The sequence below is a fragment of the Drosophila miranda genome, assembly GCF_003369915.1.
Source record: "Drosophila miranda strain MSH22 chromosome Y unlocalized genomic scaffold, D.miranda_PacBio2.1 Contig_Y2_pilon, whole genome shotgun sequence".
Lineage (NCBI taxonomy): Eukaryota > Metazoa > Arthropoda > Insecta > Diptera > Drosophilidae > Drosophila > Drosophila miranda.
In genome coordinates this window covers 5,862,136-5,879,961 of record NW_022881614.1, presented here as the reverse complement: position 1 = coordinate 5,879,961, position 17,826 = coordinate 5,862,136, and the positions used below count along the sequence as shown (strand labels likewise).

The 17,826-nt window shown below is 47.0% G+C and overlaps 1 protein-coding gene and 2 pseudogenes across 1 annotated transcript; 2 read left to right on the top strand and 1 right to left on the bottom strand.

Annotated features, from left to right (window-relative positions):
• Positions 1-813: 813 nt before the first annotated feature.
• On the bottom strand, positions 814-6,126 carry LOC117192290 (ATPase inhibitor mai-2, mitochondrial-like). Its single transcript, XM_033396949.1, has 4 exons — positions 6,105-6,126; positions 5,789-5,859; positions 5,329-5,470; positions 814-971 (listed from the first exon to the last, which is right to left on the bottom strand). The coding sequence occupies exons 2-4, from the start codon at positions 5,836-5,838 to the stop codon at positions 843-845; spliced, it is 321 nt and encodes a 106-aa protein (XP_033252840.1). The 5' UTR covers positions 5,839-5,859; positions 6,105-6,126; the 3' UTR covers positions 814-842.
• On the top strand, positions 1,354-3,285 carry LOC117192291 (annotated as a pseudogene).
• On the top strand, positions 3,837-5,305 carry LOC117192287 (annotated as a pseudogene).
• Positions 6,127-17,826: the final 11,700 nt, after the last annotated feature.

Sequence of the window (17,826 nt, the reverse complement as noted above, 5' to 3'; positions counted from 1 at the left end):
CTCACTCATCAATTTTGTCGGAAGTTAGGTAATTGAGCGACATGTACTCCTTCGAAAACTCGTCGATAAGTGCTCTGCAAAACTCGTGCAGGATATTACACACACTGTTTGGAGCTACACCGAAAAGCCTGCCAACTGTTCGGTACTCAGAGGACGAGCCCAAAGTGTATAGCGCAATGGCGATGCGCTTTTCCAAAGGAATTGCAAACGCCCAAAATGTCCCGAACCGCTTCTAAAACCATAAAATATGTCCTTGTACTTTAAACTATGGTTGAAGTTAGTAGAAGTACTCACAAACGACCATAATCTTCCTGGCTTTTGTGTTTTTAGGGCAGTCATCTGGGTCATCTCATCCTCGTCAATGTTAAAGTCATCGTCATCATCATTATTCATTTTCAGCAACATTATTAGTTGGTGCAAGAAAATATTTTGCTGTTGAACCACAGCCGAAATAATTGCTATATCTTCATCATCCATTATAAGAACCAAGAATTAATATATCTTCCGCGCAAATTTAATGAACTTGTTATTGGCATCAGCTGTTTTTGACGGATGGTGGATGGTGGCAGTGTGAATCGGAGTTTCACATCTGTCAAAAAATTCCACCATTCCCCCGGGATGGGCTCAGTGTGCAGAGCCTATAAGATTAATGTTTAATTAAAGCCTTTAAAATATCTGTGTTTAATTCATGTAGATTTTAAAAACATTGAAAATTGGTGAGTGTATAAACTGCGCACTGATCGGATAGGATAGGACAAATACAATTGAGTGAAATGCATTTAAGTAAATGTCTCGATTTATCACGTGTCTCTGTGATTTGAGAGCTTTCTCCGAGCTGCCGCTCACTTGTGCAGGTTCTCGAGGAAGTTCTTGTGGCGCTGAATGGCCTCCTCGTGTTCCTTGATCTGCTGATGGTGGAACTCGGCCTGGTGGATCTGGTCGTTCTTCAATTTCTCCAACTGGCTCTTTTGCTACAATAAATTTCAGACAGAAACAGGCATAACAAAAGATTAGAACATATTGTACTCGAACTGAAAATAGCAAATCGTAAAAAAGCTAATTACGGGTTAGCTTAGACCGTTCCGCCCCCCACCGGGGCCGCTCATCAATTATTGACAATACTGCCTGTCATCATTAGCCACCTGCCCCGTCCCTACTTTGGTCACAATATAAGACGAGAGGCTTTGGCCGCTCCACAGTGTCTACAATTCCCCGCTTCGTCAATTTCACGAGCAAATATTTGGTAGCACACATTTTTAGCACGTCAGGCTAATGCAAATTACCTTACCCTTGGGAGACCAAAGCTCTGGCACACAAGAGAAGAGATCGAAGCAAGACAAAGTGTTGTTGTAAGTGCGTTAAAAGTGGCTTGGGATAAACCATCTGCCGGGTTTAAGAACCTGAACCAGGTGTGTATCTGTGTGTCTCAGCATCACCTATAGGTGTAGTGTCTGTTCTGCGCGTGCTCATCTTCTGAGCCAGTTTTCAGTTTATAGTTGGCCGCACGACTGTCAACTGGCATCGCCGATCCGACGAGCAAGCAAAAGGTGGCAAAGAAAGTGTTCGGGAAAGATTGGGGTCAGTGTATAATATTATTGCGCATTTCAGGCCGCATCTGGCCAATTATTAAATACAATAAAATTCCGTATTCTGTGGAACTCAAACAAGACTAATTGAGAGTCAACAACAGCTAGACAAAGCTGTCCCTTTCGATTATACGTTTCCGCGCTGCTCTCGCTTTTCCCCTAACACTTATCAGGTCCCCAAAAATTATTCAAAGTCAAGCCAAAGTTGATAAGAGGCCCCTCATTGACGGACTAAAGCATTTAGCTCACAGCCGAGCTACAGAATGGAGCATCTCCGGATCTTGCTGATCGCCCTCTCGCTGACCCTGACCCATTCGGCCTACAACAGCGCAGGCGGACAACGGCCACCCCGTCCAGTGCGCACTGTAGAGCCGCTTTTGCAATGGCAGCAGCTGGAGTACGGCTTCCACACTGCCCAGGATCGGCAGGACGCGCAGACAGCTGGAAATCTGGTGCCCGAGAACGGGACCCCCATCGATGTGCAGGCGCAGCATGGCATGGTGCGGGTGTTCACAACGATTCCGAGATTCGCCAACGGCATCCCCTACACGCTGGCTACAGTCTCCGATCAAGTGGGAGGGAAAGGCCCTCTGCTGCAGCCCTATCCCAGCTACTCCTGGCACAACGGCCATGGCGAAAACTGTGATCTGATCACCTCGGCCTTCCGTGTGGCTGTAAGTAGTTAATGCTACGATCCTACTACGAATTGAATGTTCGTTAAAACAGAAACTCCTCTCTCCGCCAGAGTGCACTGAGTGCAATCAGATGTGGGTGATCGACTCGGGCATAATTGGAACCGATCAGCTGTGCCCGATAGCCTCCTGCACCGCTACCGGGTCCCCAACGACACCTACATTCCACGCCGAGTGTCCTGGTGCAAGATCCACCACCACGCGGCACTTGCAGCCGCACCATGATCTACATTGCTGATGTCAGCTACCACGGACTGGTCGTGTACGACCACCAGGCGAATACTGCCTGGCGAGCCGAGAACCTGTTCATGTACCCCGATCCGGACTACGGGCGCCACACGATTGCCGACGAGAGCTTCGACCTGATGGATGGTCTCTTCTCGGTGAACAACGACAAGCGCAACCTATACTTTCATCCGCTGGCCAGCGTTGGAGAGTATGCCGTGCCACTGAGTGTGCTCAACCGAAGGGAGAACTGGGCGAGCGGAGTGGAGGCCATGGCGGATCAGTTTAAGCTACTGGGCAGGTGCAAGAGCGAGGGCGCCGCCTCGGCCATCGACAGCATGAACAATGTCTACTGCGTCACTTTTAATCCCATCAAGCTGTTTGTGTGGAACGTCAACAACACACCCTACAGCTCGCGAAACTTTGGCGCCCTGCCAGCCAAGTCCGAGGATCTGCAATTCGTCAGCGGCATGAAGGTGGTCCGCAATCCGGCCGGCTACGAGGAGCTTTGGCTGCTCTTTAACCGCTTTCAGGTAAGTGGATAGCATGGCTAACTCTTGTGGATTGACTAAATATAACTCTTTGTTGCAGAACATTTTTGCGGGAACACTGAACTCCAACGAAGTGATTATTTATTTGATAAGTGCTGAAACATACTACTACCCGACTAAAACTGGTTGATTCGAGTAGTAGCCACAAGACCTAGGCTTGAACTCCGGATAATCTCATCCTGACAGTCGCATCTTTAAACTTTATATAATCCTGATAAATAAGGCCTGTAATATAATATAATATCATCTGATATGGTAACGTAACAAAATTAGTTTCATGCCAGACTCCACTGTATGTACTCGAGTTATTCAATTACGAGTCTCTTGCGGCACCACAATTGTCGCAAAGTTCAGGTTCGTGGTTATCGCCAGATGATTATGCAAGGTTTTCACTGTGGTTTCAGCAGCGGCGTTGTCTCAACATGATTGAAAAAGGGGTACCAATTCTATTGACGCCCCGCCGCTGGTCAAAGCCGTTCCAGATTTGTGCGATTTGTCTGCTGACAAAACCGAAACTGGATTGTAAATCGAATTTAATAACAAATGGACAATTGATAACAATTAATGGGCCAATGAACCGTTTGGACGTCATGGCGCATGGCTGTGGAAGCCAAAATGGGTGGAGTACATAATTATCCAGCACTAGGAACTCGTTTATTGAAATATGGACACAAATACAAGCTACAGTCAAGTCAACGAGAATTTAAATGCACAATGTTTGTGTGCAATTAAACCAGTTGCAAAAGTTGACCCGATTGGCCTGCTGCTGGTGGTAGACGGAGACGGATTAGAAAGACATGGGCCAGTAAGTGGCGGCGCATGCGCAGTCTCTGTTTGTAGTTGGAGTGAAGCACACATCTCGCTAAAGTGAAAGGATTACAGCATGGTACAGCATTACTAACTTTCGGCTTCTGCGTCTGCTTCTGCCTCAGGTTTCTGCTGGCTGCATCCGCACAGCATGTGCAGGCCCTTGCCTTGTACAGTGTGTATCAGGCATACAATCTGGAGTTGGCCTTTCCCTCGGACCTCGAGCGGGATAGAGTGCTGCGTGAAGGTCTCTACGATCCCGCCAATGTGATTCCCATCGATGTAGACGTGTACTATAAGCGTAAGACTCGAGACAAAATTCCCATAAGACAGCTCTGATTGCATCCCTTTTGTTCAGATGGCGATCCAACGCCCTCAATCTTTGTGACCATTCCGCGCTTTGCCAAGGGTGTGCCCTATTCCCTGGCCTATGTGACCAACGAGATGAAATGGGACCCTTCTCCAAGCCTACCCCAGTTACGAGTGGCACAAGACTCACGGCGCCGACTGTAACGGCCTGACCTCTGTCTACAGGACTCAGATAGACGACTGCGGACAGCTGTGGATCACGGACAGCGGCGAGATCGACTTTGTTCAGCTGTGTGCCCCGCAATTGTATGCCATTGATCTGGAGAATGGCCAAGTGGTGCATCAGTACCGCATGGCAAAACGCCTCTACAAGGAGGGCGTCAGCCGTTTTATATCGCCCACCATTGAGCTGGATTCGCGCAATTGCGATGTGGGATTTGTGTACATGGCGGACTCTATCGGAGACGGAATTGTGGTGTACGATGTGGCCGCCCAGCAGTCGTGGCGCATCGAGAACAAGTATACCTATCCGCATCCCGATTTCGGAACATTCACCATCGCGGGAGATAGCTTCCAGCTGTGGGACGGCACTGTGTCGACCACTCTAACGCCGCATGCCTTGGGCGTGAAGCGAATGATGTACTTCCACTCCCTCTCCAGCGACTGGCAGATGGCCATCCCCCTGGACGTGGTCAACAACGGCAGCAATTGGAAGCTGAACGACGTGAGCGCCGCTCTGGATCAGTTTGTGGTCCTGGGGAAGCGGGGCAGTCAGTGTGTGGCTGCTGCCATGAGCGAGACGGGAATGCTGCTCTGTGGCCTGGTAAAGCCAGCCAGCATTCTGGCCTGGAACACCCAAACACCCTACACGCATCAGAATCTGGTCATGCCCATAAAGTATGAGGAGCGACTCCAGTTCACGAGCGGTCTAAAAATCGTGCGGAATCACGAGGGCAAAGAGGAGCTATGGGCACTATCGAACCGATTGCAAAAAGCATTTGGGGCCAGACTCAACTTCAAAGAGATCAACTTTCGCATACAGAAATGCGGGGTTCAAGAGCTGCTAAGCGGCGGGCCGTGATATTAATTGGGATTGTCGTTAGTCTTGCTTCCAAATAAAACTGATAAGAATTTGCTTGTTTTTCTCGTTCCACTCACCTTCTTGTAGAAGTACTCCTCCTCGCGGGCGGCCTCCATCTTGCCAAAAGCGCCGCCAGCCTCGCGGATGGAGGCACCGCCGCCACCGCCCTTGCCGGCTCCACTGCCGAGATCACCCAGCTGGCTACTCATCTTGGCCACCCTGCAGGAGAATAAAATGATAGTCCAATCTGTTCTTTGAGAAGTGTTACGCAACAAATGAAGTAACCGTATACACACACACACATACACACACAAACACAGGCGGACAGAGGGAAAGCCGGCCGCTGTTGCGGGGTCAAACGTATAGCCATTTAATTCGAAATTGTTTATCTTATCGCATAATGACGAAAACTGCCATTCGGAGCATACATACATAACAATTGGTCGGGAAGTCTCCTTCCCATCCACCCAGAAAATGTACATATATTAACGTTGGTATGTCAGCTAATTAGCAGTTTAGCCACAACTAAATACTTACTGGAGCCCGGCGGGGTAGAGGCGGGAAACGCTACGACGTACAACGAACATTCTTAGTTTTTATTGGAAGATCTGAAAAGATTCAACAATTCATTAGTAAGCCACATGAGTTGCAGTTTACTCCATAGCGACCGCCATCGAAATTGGAGTGCATTCAACTTTGAACAGAAAAGTTGAACAAAGACTGCACACGTCTATAGATAGGAGAGCGAAAGTCTTTGCCTTTTGCTTACACAAAAAGAGCCATGCATATACGCACAAGCTAATATTTCACAAACAAATGGCTCCCCTTACATATATAAATATAATAAACTTACTTGATTTTTTTCGCAAAAGTGTATGGCGCAAGTTTGAGCTTTCTAGTAAGGTGACCTTTCCATAAAATATACGGTCTGACCCACAGAAACATACCGAAACATACCATCTCATTTGAAGAATATACCGACTAGTTTAAACTCTACATTCCTCGCTTTTGATATTCCCTCCAATATTACTAGCTATCTAGATCTCTCAGCCCTGCCCACATAATTTTATCCAATTAATGAATCTATTTTCTACTCGACAGGCTTATTTGAAATACTTGACTTTGATTATTTTTGAATCAATGTCGGTTCCTCACCAACAATAGCGTCTCGTATGATGAAAAACTGGCCTTAGCCCACTAAAGCCCCCCTATTTAAATAGTTCCACTACTTGAGGTAAGTGGCGGAAAATATTAACGATTGTAAATTCTTCTTGTAGATTCATGCAATCTTTCATCTGAACTTAAAAAAAAAAACAACTATATTTTTCACCTGAATTTCGCTAACATAATTAAATTTTCATTATTTTCGGTGGAAAATTGAGATACCCCCTTGGCTTTTAATAGGTTAATAGTTCTCCGTCAAGGATTGGACACCATATTGCTCAATTTAGAGATTCCGTCGAATATTATTAGCTATATAGAATATTAAGCCATGCCCACATAGTTTTATACGATTGGTAAATCATTTTTCTACTTAACTGGTGTATTCTTAATACTTGCTTTTATTGAATTTTGCGTAAAAAGAGTTTTTAGCGAAATAAGTAAAACAAAAAACAAGTAGCGAAATAGGTCAATCAAAACAAACGAAAAAGGAAATTGCTCAATTTTGATATTCCATTGAATAATGCTGGCTAACTAAATCTCTCAGCAATGCCCACATAGTTTTATACCATTGATGAATAAATTTTTTACAAGATTGGATAGTTTTTAATTTTTGCTTTTATTGTATTTATTGTAAAACGAGGGGGAACGTTGTGAGTTGCTGCGGACACCGCAACTCTACGGCTATACCCGATACTAAGTCAGTATGTCTCTCCTCCGGCAGACGCCGCTAATATTAAACGACACGACAAAGAGTGCGTGCGAGAAACAGAAAATCAGTCTGAGCGTGACGTCGGGCGCTGCGTAGCCACTGCAAATTGATTTGTTCCTATTGGCTATAAAAATGATCCGATCTGCTCCAGATTCAGCAATCTGATAGATATGGTCATTATCTATGATTCTGCGTTTTTAGTTTTCTCGAATGTGCAATATTGTGGATGCAACAGATTTTCGTCCTTTGTGTGGGCGGAAGGGGGTGGGGCGAAATTTTGAGATACACGTTTTATAGTAAGATCTAACAGGAGTGCGGATACCAAATTTGGTTACTCTAGCCTTAATAGTCTCTGAGATTTTAGAATATCCCCAGATTTTCGTCCTTTGCGGAGGCGGAAGGGGGTGTGGCGAAATTTTGAAACAAACTCGTCTCGGTCCGATATATTAGGAGTGTGGATACCAAATTTGGTTGCTCTAGCTTTTGTAGTCTCTGAGATCTAGGCGCTAATGTTTTACTCTAAGCAAAGCCGCCTATGCTACGTGTGTGTTAGAGAGAGACAGGGCGAGAAAAAATGAAATTGTTTTCTTGATGCTGGCTATAATAAATATACGATCCAATTCAGATTCCGCAGTCTTAAAGATATGGTCATTCTCTACAATTCTACGTTTTTGGTTTTCTCATATCTTTAAAATTGTGGATGCCACAGATTTTCGTCCTTTGTGGGGCGGAAGTGGGCGGGGCGAAGTTTTGAAATATTTTTGTAGCAGTGACATATTACAGAAGTCTGGATCCAAAACATCGTTGCTCTAGCTCTTATAGTCTTTGAGCACTAGGCGCTGAAGGGGACGGACAGACGGACAGACGGACGGACGGACAGACGGACAGACAGACAGGGCTCAATCGACTCGGCTATTGATGCTGATCAAGAATATATATACTTTATGGGGTCGGAAACGATTCCTTCTGGACGTTACACACATCCACTTTTACCACAAATCTAATATACCCCAATACTCATTTTGAGTATCGGGTATAAAAAGGCTTAAACGAAAAAGTTCAACAAAAAAAGAGTCGCTATATTGCGTGTAAGCCGTGGTATACGCTTTTGTATACCCTATTTTGTTAATTGTATATGAAAGTTGGACGGTTTTCTAAGGGTTAAACTACAAAGAGAGTGAGAGCGCTCTAACTGCGATTGCCCACTCGGAGAACGGCGTCGTTTCATGCTAGGGCGGCGTAACCTCGTTTCCGATCACCATGAAGAGTCTTCGTTTGCGTTTCGACGAAATCACAACGACAATTAGCAGTTGCAGCCGGCCGCGCTTAAGCCCGTATTACCCATTACATACATACATACTCTATACGCGATTAAGATTAAAGTTTAAGTTGATTGAAGTCCAAATGAATAAATCTCGAATTGTCTATATCGTCTATATTGTCTATATTAAACGCAAAGATTCCCCAGAGCATTTCTGCTCAACATTGAAATCTCGTATCGAGGATTTCACAACATTTTTGGTGGCCCATGGGGGAACCGCGTTTAATTCGTACTATACGCATATGATTCTACCTCGTTCCGCGCTCAGTTAAATGTACAAATAAAATCATATTTTACCGGCTGTAACTGTAAACGGCAAACACAACGCAAACCAACGGTTTATCCAACAGCCGCTATCTCTCGCACGAAGCAGGGACAAAGAAGACCAGACGATAGCTCTGCGCCTGGACAGTAGCACACAACAACAACACAAGCCGACGGTTAGACGGCAGCCTCTCTCTCGTGCAAAGCAGAGACCAAGAGACCAACGAGCGTTCTGTTGCTGCATATCATCTCTAGACACAAGGCCTCAACTCAACGCTCACAGTAGCACAGTTTCTGCTCTCCGCTCGGACAACACCAACAACAACGACTCGCAAGTTCTCTTAAGCTACGCTTTAAGCAAAGAGAAGCACTCCCGAGTACCAGAGTAAGTGTTTCGTTGTGGGTATTTTGTACAGGGTCAAAGAGAGTGCAACTAAGGGTGAGAAAGGTACATACACATATAACAGCAACATGTCAAAAGCCGAGTCCCACGACCTCGAAGCCGATCCTCAGGTGGAGATCGACAATCTCAGTGTTATTCAGACAAATCTCATTGCGAGGGTTAATCAAACGGTGCGTAATTTCAGAAAGGATGGCGCAGATCGGAAAACAAAAGCTTATTTTCAAACGCGCTTACAAACTTTGCAACGGTTCTTAGGTGAATTTGAGCAAAATCATCAACGTTTACTAATACTTCGATGTCCAAGTACGCATAGTTATGTGTCCAGCGAAGTGGCCTTTCGCTTTGATGAAGACTATACAACGGCATTCAGCATCATATCAGAGGCCTACGAAAATGTATGTCCAAGAGCACCACCGGTACAGCAGAATCCGGAGCCAGCAAATCCATCTGTATCATCAGTGCAATTGCCCAAGCTACCTGTACCGACATTTACAGGCAAGTTTGTGGATTGGCCGGCATTTCACGATGCATTGTTCAACTCATCCATAACAACCAGAAACTGTCCGACGTCCAAAGGTTTAATTTCCTGAAGCAAGCTCTTCCCTCGGATCGCGACGAGGATATTCAGCAGATGGCGCTTGCGGGAAATAACTATGCAACAGCTTGGAGTCTCGACAACAAACGGCTGCAGTTTATGTACCATATGAACGGTTTGTATGACTTGCCACAGTTGACAAAGGAGCAGTCTGCTGATATAAAACATATGCTTAATGTTGCGACGGTTTGTCTCAATGCTTTCAAGAATCTAGATGTTCAGCATTGGATGGCTCATCATCTCACTTCCAGACTGTCAAGCACGACACTGCAAGCTTGGGAGCTCCATCTCGGTAGCTCTGCCGAACTTGCCACATTTTCTCAGCTACAATCATTTCTCAACGACCGTCTCGTCAGCATCGATGTGTTCGAAAATCGAGGCCACTCCACGACGCGGACACCTGTGCCGCAGCCTGTCAATCAAAGGCACCCGAAGAAGTCAGTTGGCAACGTAACATACAAGGGCAACAGTTTCCACGCCAAGACTGCGGTTGCCGAATACACTCGCTGCCCTTACTGTAGCGACAGTCACAATCTTCGGCATTGCCCGGACCTTTTGTCCAAGGACTGCTTTGCAAGGAAAGCCATCGTCGATCATGCAAAGGCATGCCTCAACTGTCTGAGCCGTTCCCATGCACTTTCAAAATGTACCAGTAAAAGGAACTGCACGCAGTGTGGTCAAAGACACCATACACTGCTGCACTTCCCAACTCCTGCTCAGGTGGCAACACAGCCTCACGCAGCCTCCCATAGCGCTCGTTCCGGTAACTCCTGGCAGTATACAACGAGCGACTCATCTGGCAGGGCTACACCTACGCAACTCTACGCTAGGACCCCACTTCTTACTCAGAGCACTGCACAGCCTCTCCCAGCTGTTCCCAACACTAGTTCCGGTGGTCATCCACAGTCTGCAGCGACCGACTCGTCTGTGAGAACACACTCTGCGCAACTAGTCTCCGCTACGGCAACGCATCACGGACCCAGCACTGTCCTTCTGGCCACTGCCCTGGTCACAATCCACAACCCCCACACTGGCCAATCAGCTGTGGTACGTGCGTTAGTGGATTCAGGCTCAGAAGGAACCCTCATTACAGAGCACACAGTGCAGGCTCTCAACCTCAAGCGGCATCCAATTTCGGCAGAAATTGCTGGAGTTGGGACCACCTCCAAGAACAGGTGTACCTACACTACAGAATTGTCATTAAGTTCTTGTACTTCGCAGTTTTGTACTACCATTGATACTGCGTTTATACTTAAAACGCTTACATCGCAATTACCTTCAAAATCCATCAAATTGCAGCAATGTCCTCATTTGAACGGAATAGAACTCGCCGATCCCAGGTTCTACAAATCACAACGGATTGATCTTCTGCTGGGAGCGGACGTAATCCCACAGATCCTGCTTTCAGATATCTGCAGAGGAAAGGAGAACCAACCAATTGCACAGCACACCCAGCTTGGCTGGATAGTCTTTGGTCGAGCCACTTCCACACGCTCACACGCTGTCACCATTAGATGTCTCCACAACAGGCTAGAGAATCTCGTCCAGAAATTCTTCGAAATGGAGCATCTCGGTTCTGCAAAACAGCTCACACCAGAAGAGCGATGGTGCGAGGAGCATTTTAAACGAACTCACATCCGTCAACGAAACGGCAAGTATTTGGTACGGTTACCACTTAAGCGTTTGTTTGACCCTTCGCACGTGCTAGGCAAATCACGTCAAATCGCGATTAATCGATTCCAAATGCTTCAACGAAGATTCCAAAGGCAGCCGGAGCTGCAAGCCAAATATTCGGAAGTCATGAATGAGTACTTTCAACTAGGCCAGCTGACCAAAGTAACAACCAAGGAGCAGCAGCATTGCACCATTAGCAAGGAGAATGAAATCGAGTCCACATGTTGCACCTTGCCTCATCACGCAGTATTCAAAGAGGAAAGTGTCACTACTAAGGTTAGAGTAGTATATGACGCCTCCTGTAAAACGTCAAACGGAAAATCGCTCAATGACGTCCTATGCACCGGACCAGCGCTCCAAAACGATCGAGCCGGCGTGGTCCTGAATTGGCGTTTCCATCGTTTTGTTTTTGCTGCCGACATTCAGAAGATGTATAGATGCATTGACATGAATGCAGAGGATTCGCAATATCAACGCATCTTTTGGCATGACGAACACAACCAAGTAGCTGAGTATTATCTCAACACAGTTACGTTTGGAACCGCTTCAGCTCCTTACACAGCCATTCGCGTCATACATCAACTGGCGAAGGATGAACGCGACCGATACCCACTCGCGGAAAGGGTCCTTCGACACGAAATATACGTTGACGACGTACAAAGCGGAGCTTCCACTCGCGAAGGAGCATTAGAAATTCAAAATCAATTGATCGGAGCCTTACGATCAGCAGGAATGGAACTTCGAAAGTGGTCTGCGAATGACGCTTCAATGCTACAAGACATACCTCCAGACCATTTGTCTCATAAGATATTATTAGAGTTTGAGTACCAAGATCCCGTTAAAACCTTAGGCCTCTATTGGCATCCACATCAAGACTATTTTGGGTTCAAGATAAATTTTGAAATCAGTCACGCACATACTAAACGTTCCTTACTTTCCACAGTCGCCCGACTGTACGACCCATTAGGTTTCATCACGCCCTGTGTCACGACCGCGAAGGACTCATGGATGGCCCGCATCAAACGCAACGATGGCAGCCTAGCACAACTGGACTGGGATGAACCGGTGCCAACCGAACTGCTTGATAGATGGCAGGGATTCATACAGAACTTGCCATATGTCGAGCAAATTCAAGTACCACGATGGCTGCGCTTCAACATCCACGAGCTTGCGTCATTACAGCTACATGTTTTCTGCGATGGATCATCACTGGCGTATGCAGCATGTGCATATATTCGTGCAGAGCTACCAAACGGATTGATTCAAAATCATTTGCTAGCTGCACGCAGTCGAGTCACACCCACGAAACCGATCACAATTCCACGAGTCGAACTTTCGGGTGCGCTGCTGGCAGTTAAACTGGCAAAATGGATCCGGGACCAAATTCGCACTGCAGGACCACCTATGGCAACCTTCTATTGGTCAGATGCTACTATCGTTTTGTTTTGGATAAATGGAGATCCCCACCGATGGCAAACCTTTGTGTCAAATCGCGTTGGACAGATTTTGGAGCATAGTACATCAACTCAGTGGAGACATGTACCTACTGCGGTAAACCCAGCAGACTGCGCAACTCGTGGCTTAACACCACAAGAGTTAGCAGTACATCCATTATTGTGGTCTGGACCATCGTGGCTACAGCAGCCGGAAAGCCAATGGCCGGCAAACGGAGTTCCCAGTCAGGACATCGACAGGACTATAATCGAGGAGAAACCATCAGTTTTGTTCCAAAATGCTGTGCAAGTCTCGGAGGCTCCAGAAGCCTTCATCCAAAACTCGTCCTCATACGACAGGTTAATATCAGTCATGGCATATGTTCTACGGTTTATACGTAACATTCAAGCCAAAGGGGACAAACTGTCTGGACCACTGAGTGTGCAGGAGCTCGACAACGCTTTAATTCATCTCGTTCGCAGCATTCAACAGGAGGTCTACGCGACAGAAATATTGAGGTTGAAGGGAAACAAGGCACTATCGGGCACACACAAGCTGTGTCAATTATCCCCATTTCTGGATGACCAACAAATTCTACGAGTCAGAGGTCGACTGCGAAATGCAATGCACCTTCCGATAAGCCAGCGACAACCAATGATCATTCCCAATCATCATCATTTTACCGATCTCGTCGTGCGTAATGCCCACCGTCTCGCACTCCACGGCGGCACCGAATTAACGCTGGCCACTATTCGACACAAATTCTGGATAGTCAACGGAAAACAAACTGTCAAACGCATTCTTCGACAATGCGTCCGATGTTTTCGTCACCGACCGAAACCAGCAGCACAATTTATGGCCGATCTTCCCCTACATAGAGTCAATCCGCCAACTCGTGCATTCATCGCCACCGGAGTGGACTATACAGGCGCGTTCGAAATTCAAGCATCCAGATTCCGTGGACACACAAACTACAAGGCGGATATCGCAGTTTTCATCTGTTTGGCTACAAAGGCAATTCATCTTGAAGCGGTCACGGGCTTAACCACCGAACACTTTCTCATGGCCCTACAACGTTTTATCGCGCGTCGGGGCTACTGTCAACACATGTATAGCGACTGCGGCACGAACTTCATTGGTGCCGACCGGACTCTTCAAACCTGGCAAATACATTTGAAACGAGAGCTACCCACAACTGTAATACCTGCTTTAGCGGCCCGAAACGTCCAATGGCATTTTAATCCACCGCATAGTCCTAATTTCGGAGGACTTTGGGAGGCAAATGTAAAGTCTGTCAAAACACATCTCTATTGCTACCGTGCTAACACAAATTGAAGCCTGTTTAAATTCCAGGCCATTATGTCCACTAAGCGCGGAGCCGGAGGACCTAGCTGTCCTCACCCCGGCACATTTTCTTATTGGAGATTCATTATTAGCACCGACGGATGTAACGACAAGGGATGTTCCACTCACAGTCCAATTTCTGGAAGGACAGAAAATGATCCGGCAATTTTGGAAACGTTGGAGTTCGGATTGGCTATCACATCTTCAAGCCCGTCCAAAGTGGCGACATGAAACCGACAATCTACAAGTCAGCGATCTAGTAATTGTCAAGGATGACCGACTGCCACCCAACAAGTGGAAACTGGGAAGGATAATAGAAGTTCACCCTGGAGCTGACAGTTTAGTCAGAGTCGCAACTGTTAAAACATCATCAGGCGTATACAAACGATCGGTCTCTAAAGTATGTCGGCTACCGTTGCCACAGACCTCAGAATAATCCTACCACCGTTGCTAGCTCTATTCGACCATACATGTACCATAACGAACACTTTATTTATTCACAGAGCATTCACATGTGACATCCTTTGGTTTCTAATACTGGTCCCAGTATTGGGGGCGGCATGGACGGTTTTCTAAGGGTTAAACTACAAAGAGAGTGAGAGCGCTCTAACTGCGATTGCCCACTCGGAGAACTGCGTCGTTTCATGCTAGGGCGGCGTAACCTCGTTTCCGATCACCATGAAGAGTCTTCGTTTGCGTTTCGACGAAATCACAACGACAATTAGCAGTTGCAGCCGGCCGCGCTTAAACCCGTATTACCCATTACATACATACATACTCTATACGCGATTAAGATTAAAGTTTAAGTTGATTGAAGTCCAAATGAATAAATCTCGAATTGTCAATATCGTGTAGTACATTATTAAACGCAAAGATTCCCCAGAGCATTTCTGCTCAACATTGAAATCTCGTATCGAGGATTTCACAACAAAAGTATTAATATTGATATGAAGATAAAACGTAACTAATAAACCCTTTTCTCAAATTGACATTTTTTAGACATATTCATGTATATGATGTGTTCAGGCCAGCAGCAGACGATTGCCGCGCACTGTGCCAACTTCGTGCGCTCCGGTCTCAACTCGCTCTCGCGCGCTCGGAGGGGCGCTCGGGAGACTTTACGACCCACGATCCACCCGGCGCTCAAGCCATCATGGAGCATAGATCGTAAGGCCTAGTTTTAGTTACGTTTCCCACCCCGCTACAAGCTGTCGTCGTGCACATACGCGCACCTACAGTCCACATACATATATACCGAAATACAAGGAACATATTTATTGGATATTTTCCCACTCGTCGCTGGAAAGCCGCTCCGGTGATCCGCCCTCCTACAAACATTGGTCCTTCGAGCCGGATCTTCGCCTTCCCCATAAGGAGAAGCTTACCCCAGCCAGCATCGGCGGATCGCTCTAAGTTCAAGATAAGTAAGCCCAACACCCGGGCAGTGATTTTGTGCGAGTTTTCCATCCCAGTCCGAGTACCCGTCGCTCTAGCTCCAAATTAAACCATACTTCGTTCTGCCAACGGTTGTGGCCACCTACTTCTCCAAAGGTTTAATTTGATCCGAGCAAGCTCCTGCGGTCAACCTCCGATCCAGTGTATATATTCCTACCTCTCCCAGCTAGCTGAGCTTTGGTTGCTGACATATGCACATGCATACAAGCACCTGTACACATCGCAACGCAATCCAAGCGGCTGACAACAATCATAAATTCATATGCTTGCAATTGGTTTGTTGTTTTTTTTTTCCATGCTCAACGTTCCATCGGTTTTCGGTTTTATAAATAAAGAAAATAAATCACTGCGTCTCCGTATTTAACTAATTATATTGCCAACAAAAATAAGACACGATCCATACATACGGCACCACATATATATTTATCTTACATATACATACATACGTACGCATTTTAAAATTATACATATTGCATATAAAACGGTCATCCACCGTTTTAACCGTTGTTTTACATCTCGCCAAAAGGTTGGGTCGTCAACCCAAACCACGGTACATAGCACTTACATCCATACGCACACACATACAAGCAGCAGCAGCGGTGCATTCGTTTCGTTTTTCCTTTCGCTTTCGCTTCTCCACCGTTTGCTTGCGCTGTTGTTGGTGGGAGAATATTTTTCGGTGCCGCGCTTGACCGTAACGGAACGCCAAGTGTAGCGCTACCCAGCACTTCGAGGGTATATTGTTTTCAACATTCGTTTGCAACCGACTCTATATAGGGGTACCTTGTGCATCCATATCATTGCTCATCCTTATTAGTCGCTCTTGGTTGGCCCTTTGTTTTTTATTTGATCGTAGTATTTTATATTTTTATATTCCGGCCGCGGTGCCCGACTTCTACTATATAAATACTCGCGATAAATCCCGCCAAGGCCACATAACCACGGTTCGTTGTTCACAACTTCCACTTCTCCATTTCCGCACACCTGCTTTGCGACTCTGATACGCGCTATCGCAAATCCATCAGCCAACCATGCCCACTGGTGAGAAGAAATCTCGCAAGAAGTTTAGGCGGGGGAGTTCGCTGAGTTTGACCCATCCACCCAGCTCCAACGGCTCAATCCCTACGCCCACAGCTTCCCGTCCGGCCCCAGCTGAGCGAGGTCCGACCACGTCCAGGGCTCACACACCACATGCCTTTGAGGCCTTGTTGCTCCCCTCGGTCGTCCCTCGCACGGTTCCGAGCACTATGGCCCAATCGGTCGTCAGTTCCGCACGGTCTAAGTTTGCCTTGGCTGCAAGCAGACTGACACGCTTCGACCAGAAGCTCAGCGCTCCAGATGCTAGCACACCTACCCGCTCGCTCTCCCAAGTCCATCGAGATCAACTCCGAAGCCTGTGGGCGAAGGTGGACGCGGAGTTCGAGACCTGTGTGGAGGCTATAACGGAAGTAGTAGGGGGCAGCTGACGTCCAGGGGATGTACGATGACTGCTACGCGGTCTACGCGCAATGCCTTGCCGAACTGAACGATCAGCTCGAACCCCCGACTGTCCCGATCTTGTCCATCACCAAGATGTATCGGCAGATTTGGGTAGATCCGAAGCACCCCCCCTTCCAGCGAATTTTGTTTCGAGATACGCGACTATGAGTTGCAAACTGTCACCTTTGGAGTCAATTGTGCTCCCTTTCTCGCCATCCGGGTGTTGCAACAGCTTGCAGACGATGTCCAGTCCCGATTCCCAAGAGCCAGTCACATCATTCGGTCCTGTATGTATGTCGACGACGTCCTAGCGTGAGCAGACTCTCCCACTGAGGCTCAACTAGCTATCCGCGAGTTACAGGCCGCCCTGAGTTCTGCCGGGTTTCCACTGAGAAAATGGACGTCCAACCACAAGGATATCCTGACTACCATTCCGAATGACCATCTCCTTCACACCGACTTCCTTGAACTCGAGGCAGAACGCACAGCCAAGACTCTCGGAATTCGCTGGAAGGCGACAACAGACGATTTCTTCTTCGTTCCGCCAGAACTGGCATCTACGGCATCCAATACCAAGCGAGCGGTGCTTTCCCAGATGGCAAGGTTGTTCGACCCTGCGGGCTGGTTGGCGCCTTTCATTGTCCGGTCAAAGATCTTCATGCCAGAGATCTGCTTGCAAGAAGTGGGATGGGACGAAGATCTTCCGACCGAGATGCGTCAGCGCTGGCAGAGT